At 48.7% G+C, this 17,286-nt stretch overlaps 1 protein-coding gene across 2 annotated transcripts in view; it reads left to right on the forward strand.

Moving 5' to 3' along the window:
* Positions 1-14,504, forward strand: part of IGSF11 (immunoglobulin superfamily member 11) — a 109,312-nt gene extending 94,808 nt beyond the window's left edge. For both annotated transcript variants that reach the window (XM_030020491.2, XM_030020492.2), the window contains exons 2-7: positions 7,192-7,355; positions 8,268-8,475; positions 9,281-9,436; positions 10,443-10,565; positions 10,797-10,947; positions 11,638-14,504. In XM_030020491.2, the coding sequence (XP_029876351.1) occupies positions 7,192-7,355; positions 8,268-8,475; positions 9,281-9,436; positions 10,443-10,565; positions 10,797-10,947; positions 11,638-12,088 (1,253 nt within the window). In that variant the 3' untranslated portion in view covers positions 12,089-14,504. The remainder of the gene's footprint in view (positions 1-7,191; positions 7,356-8,267; positions 8,476-9,280; positions 9,437-10,442; positions 10,566-10,796; positions 10,948-11,637) is intronic.
* Positions 14,505-17,286: the final 2,782 nt, after the last annotated feature.

Here is a 17,286-nt window from a genome sequence, read left to right on the forward strand (position 1 = left end):
GATAAAGGTGCTTAGAGGTTAACTTGGCTTTTGACCTGCATTTAACAGAGAGAGTAACACTGTATACACCTTAGAGGAAAAGTTAGTGTCAGTGTAGGTTTAACAACTGTGTTACGGAGAACTTGCTCTAAAACCTAGATGCTAGATGTGATAGTTTTCTTGCTGTTTGTTCCAGTCTGTCCTGCAAAGCCAGCAAAGAGAGGAAGGAAAGAGTTGGAAATTATTTTGCCTTATACGCTGTCAGGTTACTATCCCACTGCTAGACCTGTGAGCCAGAAAGAGCCAGCGTGAGCCTGATTTGGGATATTGTCCCTGTTCAAATAAAGGGAACGGGCTTACTCCCAATAAATTCTCCATCTGGTGTCTGAGAGATTCAAAGGTTGATGCAGCTGTTTCAGAGAACAAAACGGCTAAACTCTGTCTAGTTGCAACCTCTCTTTTTAGCTCTGAGCTGTGTACTTGCCCATCGTTGTGGCAGGGATAGTGCGGAAAGAGCTGGACAGGGCGAGGGGAAGGGACAGGGTTGGCAAGTGTGACTTCCATGGCCGGGATGCAGAGAGGGAAGAGGCACCACTGGTGAGAGCTCTGGGAATTACCAGAAAGCAGGGGCTGCCGAGTACTGGACCAGACTGCTACGCTGTGCTGCACAGTACAGACGTCGTCTGGGGCTTTAAAGACTAAATTAGACAAACTTCTGTTGGGAGCGGCTTAGGCAGCGTTGATTGTGTCTTGAGGAGCAGCTATGCTAGAAAGTCTTGGTCCCTCTTTTCTGGCAGAAGCATGACATTTTCTTGGTGTCCTCAGTATGCCCCGCAGGCTCTAGGGAAGGTTCCCTGTAGCACCTGTATAACATGTGCCCACAAACTGGGGCACGGAGGCAATCAACCCGTAGATGTCTCTGGACCAGAGTTTGCCGCCTTCTTGCTGTGAGCTGGCAGAAGGGCTATAGTGTGGTGGAGCCCTCCCTTCTTCTCACCATTGGTCCCAGTATAATTGTTCCAAGGAGGTCTCTGCCAAGCATCCTCCCCAGGAAAGTTTGTGCTAGGACACATTGGCCCCAGGGTACAGTCTGCTATGAGAGTGTGCATCTGTCCCAAATGCCTGCCCTGCAGAGTGACTTTGGAGGCTGGAAGTTTTTCCATGGTAGAATTTCCTTAGTGAACTGGAAATAATTCAGCCTAGCCGGGCATTAACTCAGATCTGTGCTCCGTTGGAATGCTTGGTGTGATGCTGGTTCCACGAGCAGGTTGGAGCCTACCGCAAGCTGCCTCCAGACACGAGGCTGGGTAAATACTGCTTTTGATTACATAGATTCTGAACTAGCAAGTGTAGCACATCTAGAATGACAGGAGGATACTCAGTCCCTGGTGCAAATGGGCAAGACCAGTATTCAGACAGCTTGTTGAGCAGCCTGTTTGGATGCTGTCATATCGTGCTGGATAACTTCAATGTTATCAGTGCTTGCAACTGCAAGTCAGGCTCCTTCGGGGGCTTTTGAACGGTTGCTGCAGTAGCAGGTCCTGTGGCAGAAGCACTCCCTGCATCTGCTGCTGTCTTCTCCAGCTGTGAGTCACTCCTTGCCGGGCTGTAGGTTTTGCTGCTGCTCAGCGTGTTGGGTTGGCAACGTACCTCAGCTCATCTGGGGTGGGAGACATTTCTCTTCTTTAGCACAGAAGGCCGTTTTGGTCCCAGAGTCAGAGATACGAAGCAGGCCAAAGGCACAGTGACTTGTGTTTTCCTTTCATCTCAGGAAAAAGACTGCTCTGCGGTTTTTCCCTCTGTTGCCTGCAGTTGCCAGATCGAACATTGTGTTCCTACCCTGTTCTTGAAACTTTTGAGCGACCTCAGCTTTGCCTCTCTAACAAGGGACCCAAAATGTCACACTGCCAAAGGCGCCTTCCCCAGCACGTGCCAACAGGGTTGCTAATTGTGCTGGGACTGGGGGTGGGGGGAGCCATTCCCTGGGTTTCGGATGCAAGCTGGTACAGCTTGAAGCTTTATTTTCATTTTCCCCCCAGCCACGCATATTTCTGCATGTTTTCCCTTGAGGTCTGGAGACGCAGAATGCACACAGCTGAGGTATTTTTCATCCCTTTCACACCTCCCTCCCTCCTTTCTCCCCTGGCCATTTGCTTCCCTGGCTTGCCAACACTGCAGAGCGAACCTGTACTCTGGCCTCTGCGTATGCAAAGTCATGCTAGCCCAACCTCCCACGCCGTTTGCGTATCAGGAGGTTGCTGCTAGCAGGTGCCAAATGCTGCTGACTTGCCAACAGTTTTGGGGGGTACTTGCAAAGTAGAGAGTGTCCTCCAGAAGGTGAGGGAGGGCAGGAGCTGGTCTTTCACGGTTTGAATGACCCTCCAGAGAAACTTCTATTTTTCTGTGGTTCTGGGAGATCGACGCTCCTAAGCTAAATACGGTGGTGGAAGACCCTCTCAGTGCATTATACTGCAACCCAGCCAAGTGATACCCAGATATCTCGCTGAGCATGGTTGCTTCTAAAAACCAGGTGCCGGGGAGGATCCAACAGTAGAGGAGGACGTGCCGTTAGCACGTCTTCAACAGCGTGACCACGGTGATTCCTGAAGGCACGGCCTCTGAGGTCCCTGTGGTCTGTGACCATCTGTCATCATGGTGATACGGACTGGTGATTGTGCATCGGCTGTTCACGTTATAAGCTGGCCCATTGATGCGAAGTGATGGTGGTGGAAGTCCTCATTTCACTCAGGGGGCTGTCAGCCAAGGTAATTTGCTGGTCTCGCTGGTGATCTCTGGCAGAGAGGTGTGGCAGCGAGCGGGAGCTGGGAACATTTTCAGTCAACTTAGTACGAGTCAAAGCGCTAGGATGTGCCCATGTCTTTCAGCTTCGCTCCATCTGGTATATTCTGAAGCCTCTCAGGCTTGCAACCCTCGTAGGGCAGGTAGCAAACATGTGGCAGCATCTGCCTCCTCCTGATACCCAGCGGAGAGGCAAACGCTGGTTGCGGGACCGGGATCTACGCGCTTGTGTCATGCTGTATGAACTATCCACATGGACCCCTTCGTGGATGCGGGGGAGGGAGCTGAGTGTGCTACTTGGAAAAGCAGCGGCGAGCCACAAAAATGAAATCAGAGTGATTTGTTGCCAGGATAATTACTTGGTCCTGGAAATATGAAGAAACTCTAAAAGAGCCTTTGTAGCCAAAACATTGCTCTGCTGGCTGGTTCCCTGATAGGGGGCAAAAAAATGGAGCATCCGTTCTAATTAGTGATGGGAGCTTGCTGCATCAGGATCAAAGGAGAAAGCCGTTTGCTGAATCAAGCTAAGATCAAAGTGTCCTACGTACAGGAAGGGCCCATTCCTCTTTCTGCTGACAGTGGTGTACCCTGCTCTTCCTCCAGGCATGCTGCTTACAGGGATGCTTAATTGCTAAGTAAGGAGGAGACTACACATACAAGAGAGGGTGTAATGGCCATTGTAATCCAATTCTAAGAGATGATTTGGTGGTGATCGATTCTTATTGTCTCTCACAAGTCATTAAACTTCTCCGAGTGCTTAGAAAAGATCCGGATTGTGTACTTTCGCAAAAGGACACCCTTTGCAACATCCTTTGCTTGATTTTTCTGACCTCTTATGTGTAATTTGACTTAGTAGACTGTGCCGTATGTGTGTGCATATATCTATATTTGCATTTATATCTACCCAAGGGAATTCAAGTCCTCATTCCTTAGGCTGCATTGAAAAATCCTTATCCCAATAGATATGCTAAATTTGGCATCTCTTCCTCCCTCTCTTCCCTGCCTCCCTCCTTTTGCATTAATGCAAAGCCACATTTTTGCAACTCCTAATTTTGAAAAGTTTAAATACGTGTCGTTTGGTTGAGTTTTCCTACTAGGTGTCTTCCTGGGCATACGGGTTTATAAGTGTATGTGTCTTTGTGTGCATCTACCTGTGTTTTGGGCCATGAGAATTGGTGTGGAAGGATGCGGTCACGTAGATACTTGCATAGATGGGCAAGTGCACGTCTAAGTGTGTTACATTTTCTACTAGTCTGAGATACAAAGAAAGGTGCTGTAGCTTCTGAAGAGGATTTGATCTTTGCTCTTTCAGCTGTCTCCCTGGGAGAGGAGTCACGTTGTAGTAATGCCCCCCCCCCCAGCGCCGTGTTAACACACCAGCCTACCTCCCTGTTTATGGTGGTGGAAGAGGACTTTGCCTACGTTTGGTCTCCTGACTCTCCTGTCGCCTCGTTCGAGCTTACTTGTCAGAAGCGGTTGTGTGTGTTTTCCTCAGCTGTAGCCCTGCAGGTGCCACTTAGCTTAACAAAATGAGTCCTTGTCTTTAAGTGCCACCTGCCTTGTACGCATCCCGGGCCAAAGAGCAGCTGGCGGGCCCTGGGATGTGTGAGGAAAAGGCAAGTCTGAGGAGCTGGCTTGCCCGTGGGTTTAACAACAGAGACAGGACAGCATGGTGTGTCAGGGGTGCTCATCTTGCATGCCAGGTTCAAAGCAGCTTCCCTTGGCAAGAGAAATGGATGGGGACGTCAGCTCTTCTGTAGTGCCACCCACCCCTCCAAAAAAAAAAAAAAAAAAAAAAAAAATCCCACTCCATGGCTTTCAAATTAAAAGGGATGCTGTGGTGCCTTGAAAGGGGGAGGAGATTATGGGGCCTGTGGGGTGCTGCAGGGAGAGACTGGGGTACTGGCAGAGCAAAGGGAATATTATGTGTTTTCTTTCCTTTTTTAAATTGTTCATAAGTAGATTGGGAAATTCTCAAATGTATTGAAAATTATTTTTACAGTGAAGAGATTATGCATGTTCTATTTTAGTGTTTTTATTATTCTGCAGGATGTTTACAATCAACTAATTGTAAATATTAGGAGTAGTAAGAGGGTGGTTAGGTACGAAAATCACATCATCTTGATGATTGAGTGATTGATGTTACTAACCCTGCAATGCAAACTGTAAACTCTAACTTTTCCAGTAAAGTTGTTGTTAGTGAATACTCACACTTAAGTATTACGTTTTCTGAACGACAAGAGTTTGAATGTGTGGCTTTTTCTTGGAGGGGAAAGTGGAGGGCACAAGAGATGGGGCTGAAGAACACGTGTTGCTGTTCCAAATCAGATGAGTAGTTGGTTTTCCTCTGATGGAGAACGTCTCATTAAATCTACGCTGAACATGGCAGAAGAGCTTTCTGCACTGTGTTGAAGAGAAAGGTTAATCCAATAAATGTCCAAATTTCTGTGACTCCCTGCACACTGTTTAGCACATGGATGATGCTAGACTGGATGAGTAGTCATGGCAAGGTAGCCTTCAAAGTTAGGCCTGCAGAAAACAATCCCTTGTCAGGGTCATATTCAGTAAGAGACGTCTCCAAAGTTGACATCAATTACTTCTGGGTTTTGGGGTACAGCCACTACCTGGCCAGCCATAGGCAAATGAGGATTCCAAAACCATTCCCAGTCTGTTGACCACAGATACAACTGGAAGGCAGATGCCTTGTAATAAAGGTGATGCTTATTACTGGCTCTTCAAATTATTTACTTCCACTTGCTACTGACAGCGTTGCATAGGAGATTGATGGATTAAGCTTTCATCAGCTGTTCCTCATCTAGGCACCTAATTCTCTGAGATGTTAGCACCAGAGATGAACTGTTTCCCTAGGAATTTCCAAAATGTTCCATATTTTTAAGTATGTTCCAAGCTTGTGAGGAAAGTCAGACTTGGGTTTTTTTTCTGCTAAGTAAGAAACTCATGAATTTCCCTTGGAGAGATTAAAATGGCATTTTGTCTGGCTCTGTTCTGAAGCACTTCTGAGCCTCTCTGAAATACCTGGGGCTTTGGAGGTGGAAGATATGGAGGAAGGAATGGAAGTCCAGAGAAGGTTGCTGAGAATTTACAAGGTCCTGGGGTATTGCAGCTCCAGAGTAGTCAGTCCAAACCCAGGAACTCATCATAGGTTGTTGAGGTGCTAGAAACTTTGGATCTGTAGCATCTGAAGCGCAGCACTCCCAGGCTCTGAGCACCCCATCTCTCCATGAGGTAGGCTGGGAAGGATCCCAGCAGACAAGCATGCGAGAGACCACTCACCTTTTTCTCAGAAATTAGCCAGTTCTATTTCTTCGTAGTTCAAATAGAAACCTGTTCTTGTGAATCATCTCACCTTCAGCAAACCAGTGTCTCTTGGCAGAAAATAGAAACTGTGCTGGCAGCGCTTCCTGGAGTCAGCAAGAGAATGGGGTGGTCCACAGACTACACCTGGGTGCTAGGAATATTCTGATATTGCCTTGGAGCTTGAAAATTCCTTACCTTCTTTAGCAGATTCCCACATGCTTTGAACAAGAAGATAGTGAGCTGTCATATAGAGAGATGTTTTTTGTAGTCAATATTTTGATTTTGTGGGGAAAATGGTTTAAAGAATTTTAGTGCTACTCAAAATGGTGGTGGTGACTCCTTGGTTAGTTTCATTTGACAAGATTTTGGCAGTAGGAGTGGAGAGATTTCCCTGTGTGACTTGCAGTCTAAAAACTGCAACCTTGAGGTGCTGCGCTGGGAAGCTGGGGCTTGTCAGGCTTTGAGTCCTGTCCAGCCTGTGTGGGATGCAAAGAAGTAGATGGTGGAAATGCTGGAAAATAAATGAGATTTGTTGAGACCCTCCATTATCAGTGGGCATTTTTCACCAGCTAGATAGAAGTCCCTGGACTGGAAAAGTTTTAGATTTTTAATCCTGTAAATTAAAAATAGCACTAAGAGGTTTCCACTCATGCTGGACTATGAGGTGTAGAAGTGTGGGGAGAACTGTGTTTCTCTCTTCTTACCCCTTGAAGGTGAAGACTTTTAAAATGCAGTTTCCTTTTCTGTTTCAGCAATGTTTGGTATCATTAAGATTGATGAGCTTAAAACATATTTCATTACCTCTTAGACACAGCTTGGCTGCTCTTACAGCTCTTGCCCCGTCACCAAAAAAAACTTGTTGTTTTGAGAGGCTCAGAAACTAGAGAGTCTCACTTAAAAGGGCCACCTATCTGCATTTGCCTGTGAAAAAGGTCTGCGTGAGGGCAGCCTGATCTGTTGAGGGAGGAATATAATTCTTTTTAGCCCGAAGTACATGGTAAGGTACAGTTGTGTAACAACAGGATGCTGCTGTCATGACCTGCAAGTGTATGGAGCCACCTGCAGTGCTTGAACTGGGTGTCCTTCTCTTTCCAGGTCTGGTGTGTCCTCTGGAGGTGTCAGTCAGTTCAGGGAGTATCCAGGTTGCCCGAGGCCAGACAGCAGTATTGCCCTGCACCTTCACCACTAACGCTGCTCTCACTAACCTTAATGTCATCTGGATGGTCATTCCTCTTTCTAATGCCAACCAGCCTCAACAGGTAGGTCCTTTCCTACTGGAGCATGTATTTCTTTGGGGCTTTCCTTTTCCTCACCCTTTTCGTGCTGATCTGGATATAGACCCTTTACAATGCTGAGTCGCTGGTTGTCCCAGAACTTCAATGTCCCTTCATTGCTGAACATGCCCTCTGGATCTTACATGAATCTGTTTTCTTCAGTGCTTTGTTAACTGATGCACGTTGTGTCCTCGGCTGGATGTGCAATGGGGGCAGGTGTACGTGGTACTGTATTGCTGCCCTGGACCTCTGGTGGTTTGTGTGTTCAAAAGAGCGCAAGAGATGTAATCCAGGTTTTGGTGCACTGGATATGAGATTTGGAGGACCTGGGAGCAGCTGCAGGATTAAACCTGTGAAATCTATGTAAAATGTGCCATAACATATGGCCTGTCATAGACTCGTGTCCCCTTTTACTTCCCTTCTTACTTTTTCACTGTCTGTTGCTTATGCAAGTCCATTCTTATGAACATTAGCAAATGAGAGTCTGTCGTGGTGGGCACAAGAATCACATCCTGAGATCTGCTGGCCTCGTTTTTGCCCACATACTCTGATAGCAGAAGAATGTCCTTGCTTTGAAATGCATTGGTCTTGGGTCACACTGCCCCCATCACATTTGGTATTCAGTTGTGAGAACAGAAGACTTGGGTATCTATCTGCTCTGTTACCTCTGTGAAGGTTTTTGTTGACATAAAACAGACTACAGAGTGTGTTCCTCTTTTAAAGAAAACACCTCTGCTAGGATGGGTCTGCCTGGGACAACCTCATATTGAGGTCTGGTTATTTAGAGGTCTTTTAGGAACTGGTCCTTTTGGCTTTGGAAGCTCATGTTTTGCTTGCTGTTCTTCCTCCTTGCTCAGCTCCTGCAGAGTGTTGTTTGAGCCTTCCTTTCTTTTCCAGGTTATTCTCTACCAAGGGGGTCAGATCTTTGGTGGTGCACCCCAGTTCTATGGGCGAGTAGGATTTGCTGTGACAATGCCAACCACCAGTGCCTCCATCTTCATCAACAACACTCAGCTATCGGATACTGGCACATACCAGTGTTTGGTCAACAATCTTCCCGACCGAGGCGTCAGGAATATTGGAGTCATTGGACTTACTGTCTTGGGTGTGTTTACTGGTATTGTGGGGGAGAGGGGAGGAACAGGGACAAGGGGATCCTCTGTGCATGGTAGTGCATCGTAGCAGAGCAATATGGTAGCGCATGCATTAGAGCCCACGGACATCCTGTGGTGAGGGATGGGCTGCCTTGTGGGTATTGTGGGAGCTTGTAGGGCACGTAGCCTTCATGTGCAGGTAACATATAATGGAGTTTTAAAATACGGTGGAGAGAAAGCTTTTGTGGCAGCGTTGTGTTGCAGAGTTGCAAAGAAGCATAAATAAAGTACAAGGGCAGCCTGGAGAGCTGAAGGGACCGTAAGAGTTTTGTGCATAGCAACAGAAGAAGAGAATGACTTTAGATCTTTGCTTCCTTTTCATGAAAGCAATTAGTACTGGATGCTCCCTAGGATGTTAAATACTCCAGAGTGTGTGCCATTAGGGGGATATGAAAGCAAAACCCAACCACAGCAAATTCTGTCTGCAGCTCTGTTAGCTCTCACCACCCTTGCTGCCTCAAAGACAGAAATGTTCACCTTCTTTTTCTCTAAGGCGGGATCTAAAAGAACTGGGTCCTGTGAAAGTCAGCAGTAGTCTGTAACCCTGATGGGCTGGTGGGTCAGGAATCTTTGTGAATTGTCACCCCCCAAACCTTAATGGGTTCTTGTCTGCTGCATCCCTCTTGTCCCCTTGTCAGCTTATGCCAGAGTCCTTACTTTCCCCAGCAGCACGTGTCCAGAAAGACCCTGCAGAAACAGCTCTACTGTTTGGTCATATTTCCTGATCTGCTGTCACCTTCCCCTCTTCTCTCGCAGTTCCTCCTTCTGCCCCGCTTTGCAGAATCCAGGGGTCCCTGGACGTGGGCAGCGATATCACACTGACCTGCAGCTCGGAAGAAGGCATCCCCCGGCCAACATACCTCTGGGAGAAACTGGACAATGTTCCCAAGTTGCCCCCAACTGCCACACAAGGTGCTCGTTCTGTTGATTATCCTCTTATTTCCCAGGTGACAGCCTGTGCTTTCCTTTGTCTGAGCCACCAGAGGTGGCATGGCTCATTGAGTGTCTGCCATCGCTTGCATGGTCACTTTATTGGAACGAAGATTCCTAGAGCCCATGGTGCACTAGGTACCCTCCAGTGGCCACTTAAATTTTCATGGTTTTTTGGTACAGAAACATGTTCCCCATTGAGGAACAAGGGTCTGGTTGAATGGGAGAGAGAGAACATGGTTGCAAGATGTTGGCATGTGGCTGGAGATTTCAGCTGCTGACTCACCTGCCTTTTAAACCAAATGAAAGGTTTATAGATTGGAAACTGGGAGAAGGGAGGCAGAATCATCCCAGGAAAATACTGCCAGTTTCTCACAACGAGGTCACTGTTCTCTAGTAAGTTACTGCCAGAGTTGCCTTTCAGATGCGTGTAAAAGCAAGGCTCTGATCAGACTGGGTATTGCCCAGCCCCAGGTCCCGTGCATAAGATTTCTTAGCCTAGATGTCCTGACCAAGTAGTGATAGCTGTACTTTTGCCCTTTATCTTGCTGTGTTTTAAGAATACACAAGCATTTTAGTTTTACATAATTCAGGAATGAGGAAAATTGGCAGAGCAGGTGGTGGGGAGCCCAGGGATGGGAGAGCAGGGGTTCTGCAGGGCAGGATTGAATTTAGCAGGTAGATCTGGATATAGGTAATTGCACATCTTTTCTTTCCTCCCTTCTCTCATACAATGCTGAGAGTCCCAAGCCTTCATTTACAGAAATTCATCTATTAGAAGAAAAAGAAACATCAAGTGTAAGCTCCTTAAGACCTAATCTTGTCTCTGCGTGTGCGCGCGCGCACAATGCTTCCATCTCAAGGTTATTTCCTAATTTATTTCCCTCTTAAGAGTCTCACACCAAAATTCTGTATTTGCTGACTTTGCCTTTTCACGGTTTTCCTCAAGGGGGGGAGGGATTTAAATCCTTCTTTTCTCTCTGACTAGACCAAGTCCAGGGCACTGTCACCCTCCGAAATATCAGCACTGTGTCCTCAGGTCTTTACCAATGTGTGGCTTCAAATGCCATTGGAACCAGCACTTGCCTTCTGGATCTGCAAGTCATTGCACGTAAGTATTTTGCCAAGGGAGGCTTGGCCGCCTGCTTCTGTCTTGTGACAGTAAAGTGTGTAACCATGGTTGCTGTGAGCCACCATGTGCCTCGCTATCAGAAGATCGTTGTGCCCTGGAATGGGGACGTTGCCTTTCCCTCCTCCCAAGCCACGGTAGCTTCAAACGCTCATGGTTGGCCACAGCCCAGCCCTGATTTCTTCTCTATTTTCTGTTTAATTGTCCCCACAGCCCACCCTCGGAGTATCGGCCTGATCGCAGGAGCGGTGGCCACAGGCGCCGTCGTGCTCGTCGTTTGCATTGTGTTGGTGGCCGTGGCACTGTTTTACTGGAAAAATAAACACAAAGAAGAAGAAGAGGAGGAGATTCCCAACGAGATAAGGTAAGGGTCAGGGAAAGCTGGTGGCAGGGGACCTCTGATAGCCCAGCAAAAGCAGCGGCTCGCAGGAAGGCAATCAGAAATCTCACTCTTGATAATCCTGGGTGTGTTCCCCTGGACCAGGGGAAGATATCCATCCGTATGTGTCCAGAAAATGGAGGGAGCAAATGAAGAATGGTAATGACAGATTTTGTTTTCAGTATTGCCTTTATTGAGAGCTTTGACTAGATGTTGTTAGCACCGTAGGAGAGTGACGTGGTGGGGATCCTGACCCACAATACCAGGCAGTGATAGCTGCAAAGCTCTGGAGATACAACTGTGATCTTCCCTGGTGTTACAGCCCCAGTGTTTCCCTCTGGTAGCTTCCTGCAGCTCCCCTGAGGATCAGCTTCATTGGTTGTACAGTCATACTGACTGCCTGCAAAGTACCAGTGGCTGTGACAACCACTGGTTTTGCCCCCCTAGACACGTGAGCGTGGGTCATTTGCCTCGGCGGTAGGCAATTAATGTGCATAGAGGTGGGTCCTGCAAAGAGGGATGAGCAAACAGGCCAAGGAGCAATGCTGGTTCACTTTGGTGCTGTCCTTCACCTTGAATTGATGGCGCTGACCCCAGCAGGGTATTCCGGGGGTGGGGAGCGTTGGGCAAGCGGGGCAGCATCCTCCGTGTGCCCTCACACCCTCTCCTTCCCAGGGAGGACGACCTGCCACCCAAATGCTCCTCCGCCGCAAAGACATTCCACGCCGACGCCTCCTCATCGGAGAACGACACGCTGACCTCCTCCAACACCTACAACAGCCGCTACTGGAACGACCCCAAAGCCAACCACGCCACAGACTCCTTCACCCGCTTCAGCAACAGCAACGATGCCCACCAGCCCCCTTTCTCTCGCTCGGGGAGCACGAGCACCCGCCCCGTCTATGCTAACGGCGGCCACCCGTCCCCGGCTCCCCCTAAGACGCTGGTGGTGACGGCCAGCACGGCGCCGTCCCCTCAGGAGGTGATCCGGAGCAACGGCTCGGTCAGCAGGAAGCCTCGGCTGCCGCACACCCGCTCCTACGCCGTCAGCCAGGCCACGCTGGAGAGGATTGGGGCTGTCCCCGTCATGGTGCCCGCCCAAAGTCGGGCCGGTTCCCTTGTGTAGGGCAGTGCCAGAGGCCAAGAGCCGAGCAAGGGGCCTCTCGTACCCGGTGGGGCGAAGAGACCCTACTCCATCCCGAAAAGCGGCGAGGCGGCGGGGGGGGACACACGCTCGCCTCTCCCCCCTGCCCTCCCCTTCCGAGGCCGCTGACGGCCGGTGGGACAGCATCGGCTATGCCGTATTTCCCCCCCCCCGCCTCCACCCCGGCTGTTGGGGCTCCTCGCGCCGGTGGACGCCGCAGATGTGCCAAGGCTTTTGGGGGAGCAGGGAGGTCGGGACGTGCTCCCCGGCTGCTGGGCCCCGGCCGGGACGTGCGCCCAGCCTTGACCTTGGGGGGGGAACTTTTGCTTTTGTTTCCTGTCGGTTTTGTTGGGGGTCGATTCCGTCCGTTTGGGTCTTTCAGGGAGGTTTGGGGAGATATATATATATATATATATATTATTTTTTTTTTTTTCCCTTGTTGTTGCTGTTTTATTTCCAAGAGGACGACAGCCTGCGTCGGGGCAGGGAGGGCTGAGCCAGGAGGGGTGCTGAGGCAGGGTATGCCTCAACATGGCGGCCCCAGCCCCCTCCCCACGGCCCTGGCCCCGCTGCCGGACGAAGGAGGGCAGTGCGCCAGAGCCAGGCGTGAGGAGGCATGGGCCAGGCCGGAGGGGTGACATGAAGGCACAGCCACCAGCCCGGCCAAGGGGATGGCTGGGGCAAAGGCACGGACCGAGGAGTATTTGTCGTTATTTTTTGCATTTCTCGCCCCCCCCCCCCTCAACACGCACACAGACACACACACACACAGGTCTTCCTCAGACTGGGTGTTTTTCCCCGCGCTAGCTCGGGGTGCCGGCAGAGCCCTGTTCGTGGCTGTGGAGGACGCAGCCATCCATTGCCCGAGACGTTGTGTGCGGGGTGAGGGCGTAGGGCTTTTTGGGGTGTTGCTGGGTTTATTCAGGAGGCAGAGAGGAACACGGTGGTGTGGCAGAGCAGCAGGCAGGTCCAGAGGAGTCTGCTGCCCCTGGGCTGCTCTGCTTCGGGGCAAGTGGCTTCAAAGCCTACAGCTTTGGGGTTTGCATGGTGGGTTTTCCTTAACAGGCTATCCAGGGCTGGCCGGCGTGGCAGGGCATGCGTTGGGCTTGGGGACCTTACATAGAGGCATCAGTTTTCATTCCCACTCTCCCATGCACACAGACTTCCCAGACACTGAGGTTGGCAGGATTTGTTTCCAAATCCCTTTCCTTAGAAAGAGTGAAAGTAGGGGCTTAATGGAGGGGGTAACCCTGTGGAAGCCCACGTGTTATCTCCCTGCCTCCCCTACTTCCCTCAATGTCCCAGGGCTGGGTACTGGTGGCATCTGCCGGTGGCTCTGCCATCTCCTCGCAGCCAGGGAGGTGGTTGTGGCTGGCACCTATCCTTTTTCTATTGCAACTAAATAGCCTTAATCAAAGCCAAGAGTTGAAACCACTGAAGGAACCTGGTGCTATTTGGAGGGCTGGACTGAGGGGTTGGGTCTTGCCCTCCTAGAGGACACTGGCTCAAAGGGGCTGTGCCTGGATGGGTGTCTTGGCCCTCCTGCATAACTCCAACCCTTGCACACACAAAGGCAGTGGTCACCTCCAAAAAAGCACCAGAGCCCTCCCAGGTCTGCTCTTGGAAAAGCAATGTGGGGAGTCATAGGTGACTTTCCGTAGGTCTCATGTTGGCAAAAGGGTCTGTTTAAGCCAACAGACTCTTCCTCATCCCCACTTTCCTTGTCCCTGCACGGCTTCACTTTCCCTAGCAGTGCACAAACCTTGTGCAGGGCCTTCTGCCTGAGCGGTACCTTTCAAATGCAAGCACAGACTCCGAGGAAGAGGAGGGAGAGGTGAGGGCTGGGTTCCCACATGGACACACTGGCTTTTGGGGAGGTTGGGGGCTCCTAGGCAGCACTAGGTTTGAAGGTTGGCTGAGATTTTGTGCCTTCTTTGCTTAAAATAGAAAAGAAAAAGGAGAAAAAAAAAATCCAATCTCCCTTCCCTCCCCCTCTACACAACTCCATCCAGAGTGGGTGCCAACCCCCCCAGCAGTGCAGGCAGGCAGTTGCTCTGTGTGTGTACGCACATTTCACCGGAGCAGTCCTCTTTCCTGCCTGTCTGCTCGCTTTGCTGCTGGGTGGTAGGATTGACGGGGGAAGAAGAGTAGCTTTAGAAACACTAATGTGGGAGGAAAAAAAAAAAAAACGAACCTACAATCAAAGAAAAGCCCAGACACATTCTCTCTGCTTTTGTACAACCCCTGTGTGACATTTAGGGGAACACTGCCCTCAGCAGCCCCCCTCCTCTACTGGGAGAGCTCTTCTGGTTCCTACACTCCATGAGACTGTTTGCTCCTCTTTCTTTGTTCTTTCTAATTGTCTAAAATTCAATAAAACTTTATTCATATAAAAAAAGGACTTCTTACTGCCTGCTGCTGCTTCCCTCCACCCCCTATTTCTGTAACTACGATGAATTTGGCTGTTTATACTCATCCTTGATATGACTGGCAGTAAGCAGCGACGGTGCAACCAGGACCTGCGTGTTTTTAGGCCAGCCAGTTTGGTAGTGAACCCTGATCCTATAGCCTTGTTTTTCTCATTCATAATAGTCTGACACATTACCCTTGAAGGTACAGTTTCCCAGGCTTGCAAGGTCTGTACTTCTCCAGACAAAGGTGAGTTTTATTTTCTGTCATTTGGTGGGGGAGATCCTTTGCTGCTTTGAGAGTTGTGGGAAAATGTTTTTAAAAACAGCCTAGCTTTGCTCATGTATTGGTTTTCTAATCTGAAACATGGCACGTTCATTCCAGATTCAAAATCTAAACCAGTCACCAGGAAGGTCCTCACTGACTTTATTGGGCTTTTGAGTAAGTTTGATGGGGGAAACTGTCAGGAAGTTAACAAAGGTGCTGATCCCCATAGACAGAGCATGGGAAATGTCAGCGTCTGAGCATTCACACTTCCAGGGCATAAGGGGACTGGGAAGCACACGTTTCTTAGTTTGTATCAACAGCTGCTAGCAGAAGATTATTATTAGTTAGGGCAACCTGATGTTTTGCTAAAGATTTTGCATTTTTCTCTCTGTGTTTCATTTTCACTGCTGATTCTCTAAAATCCCCCAGATATTCTGAGAATGATTATTAAAACCAGAAATGTACAGATCCAACAGCAGTGGTAATTCAGCCCTGCTGCACATGCATCATGTTCTCATTCCTTGGTATTTTCAACACCTAGTTTAAAATACTCCTGTAAATGTGTTTTCAGCTATAGGCCTTACAGTAAATGAGATGACTGCATTGCCATTTTTTGAAAGTTGTCGTAGGAATCTTAATGTTTGCATTTTTCATCTTTTGATTGTGCAACCTTGATGTGACATTAATAACATCTTTGCATTTTATTCCCATGATAGCCCTGTCAGTATTCTGCTATACTATCCATTTCTTGCCACTGGCTTGCCCCTTATGTCATTCTTCTGCACATCTCTGTCTATTGAACTAGAGCAGAACTTCCTAGGATACAGGATAGTTTACTAGGTTTGTGCAACACCTAGTACGCTGGAGTTTTACCGTAATGCTGTAAATTGTACCTTGTGAGGCATTGCTGCAATACAAATATCTAGCCAAGAATAATACCAGTTAGATGACTTGGTAGTGCTCCACAGTGACTATTTACCATTAAAAACCAAACAAAGGTTCAAGCTATTGTAGTTGTAAGTGGAAATCACTAGTGAAATGCTTGAGTTTGCTGACAGCCTTCAACTCCAGCTGTGTGGTAGGGATTATCCACCACAGTGGGTGCCACGGATGTTACTTTAAATGTCAGTACCTATCGGTTATATCACTTTCTACCAAAGAATATCAGAAGGAAACTTGTTCTAGCACAAGCAATTAACGGTACATTTGAGTGCTGAGACAGAGAAATAACCATAAGAGGATGCTTAAGACTTTAGAAGTGGACATCTTTTTAGAGATTGGTGTAGATGAGAGCTCAATTTAAAACATTTGGGAAATCTGGTCTGTAGACTGCCAGAAGTTTTTTTAACTTACACAGCTTTTGGACTTGAATCTGCTGATTCATCTGAACTAAAAAAAATAAAATTACCCAGACGCATGCACTTCAACAAACTCTTGCCAGAACACAGACGAGTTTCCAGCAGAAGCCAGTCTCCCAGATGGTGTCCTGTCCAAGACTGCCTGGCTTCCCCAGGAAGATGTGGGATGCTCGGGAGATCAATACTCCTTATGTCAATGTTTAGGTCCTCATGAAGAGTCCCTCAAATCAGGGTAGCCTCAGATGACACCCAGGACCAAGGTAACTGGGTGATTGATTTGGTACTGGGCAGAGGAAATCAAACTGAAATTTTTTGATTCCCCTCCCCCCAAAAGGAAAGATATTGGGGGAATTTTAATGATAAATTTCTGGTTTCGTCAAACACTTTGGTAAGTTTTTGCATGTTACTGGATTTCTCTTGGAAGCAATCCTGGCTTCATCTACTTTAGGCATGCAAGTGCCTTTCTGTGTCTGCACTCGAACTGGGATCTTCCCAGCCATGGTGCTGCTGGTTTGTGAGCAACTGGATGAGTCTGTGCGTGTGTGTGCCAACACAAAGAGCACCCAGAATGATTCAGCAGATTCTCTTACGAGGGTCTTGAACGTTTCTAAGACAGAGGGTAGGGAAGACTGAGGAAGCAGATCCCTTTCACATGTTCACTTCAGAGCAAACCCAACAGATCCTCCTGTTAACTCTTATGGCCTCTGCTAAAGGGAGGCTTGGAGCAGAGCTCCTGTGACTGAGTTGACCTTCTCTCTGTGCTTTTTCCAAGTGCTGCTGGCCATCCTGCCTGCAGCTTGTTCTCCTGATGCCAGCAAAGCAGGGGTTCCCCCACCGTGCCCTCGTTACAGTTCTGCTCGCGAGTAAGGCAAGACGTGCTGGTGAGGATCAGGAATGCGGGTGTTGAGAAAGGGAATTCAGTGTCACTGAGCTGTGTCTCTCCTCAGGTGGGAAGTAGGTGAACATCAGGGACAAAACAAGCCTTGAAAGCAGGGAGAGTGAAAGGCTACGGCTCTTTTTTTCAGACTGCTTTCTTCCATGTCTGCCTCTGCATGTTGCAAGTGCCAGGAGGGTGTTACTGAGAATTACCAGGTCTGTGACCTCCTCAGCAAGGGAGGGCACATGCAAGGCATTTTCTGAGCCTGG

The sequence above is a fragment of the Aquila chrysaetos genome, chromosome 7 (assembly GCF_900496995.4).
Source record: "Aquila chrysaetos chrysaetos chromosome 7, bAquChr1.4, whole genome shotgun sequence".
NCBI classification, from domain to species: domain Eukaryota; kingdom Metazoa; phylum Chordata; class Aves; order Accipitriformes; family Accipitridae; genus Aquila; species Aquila chrysaetos.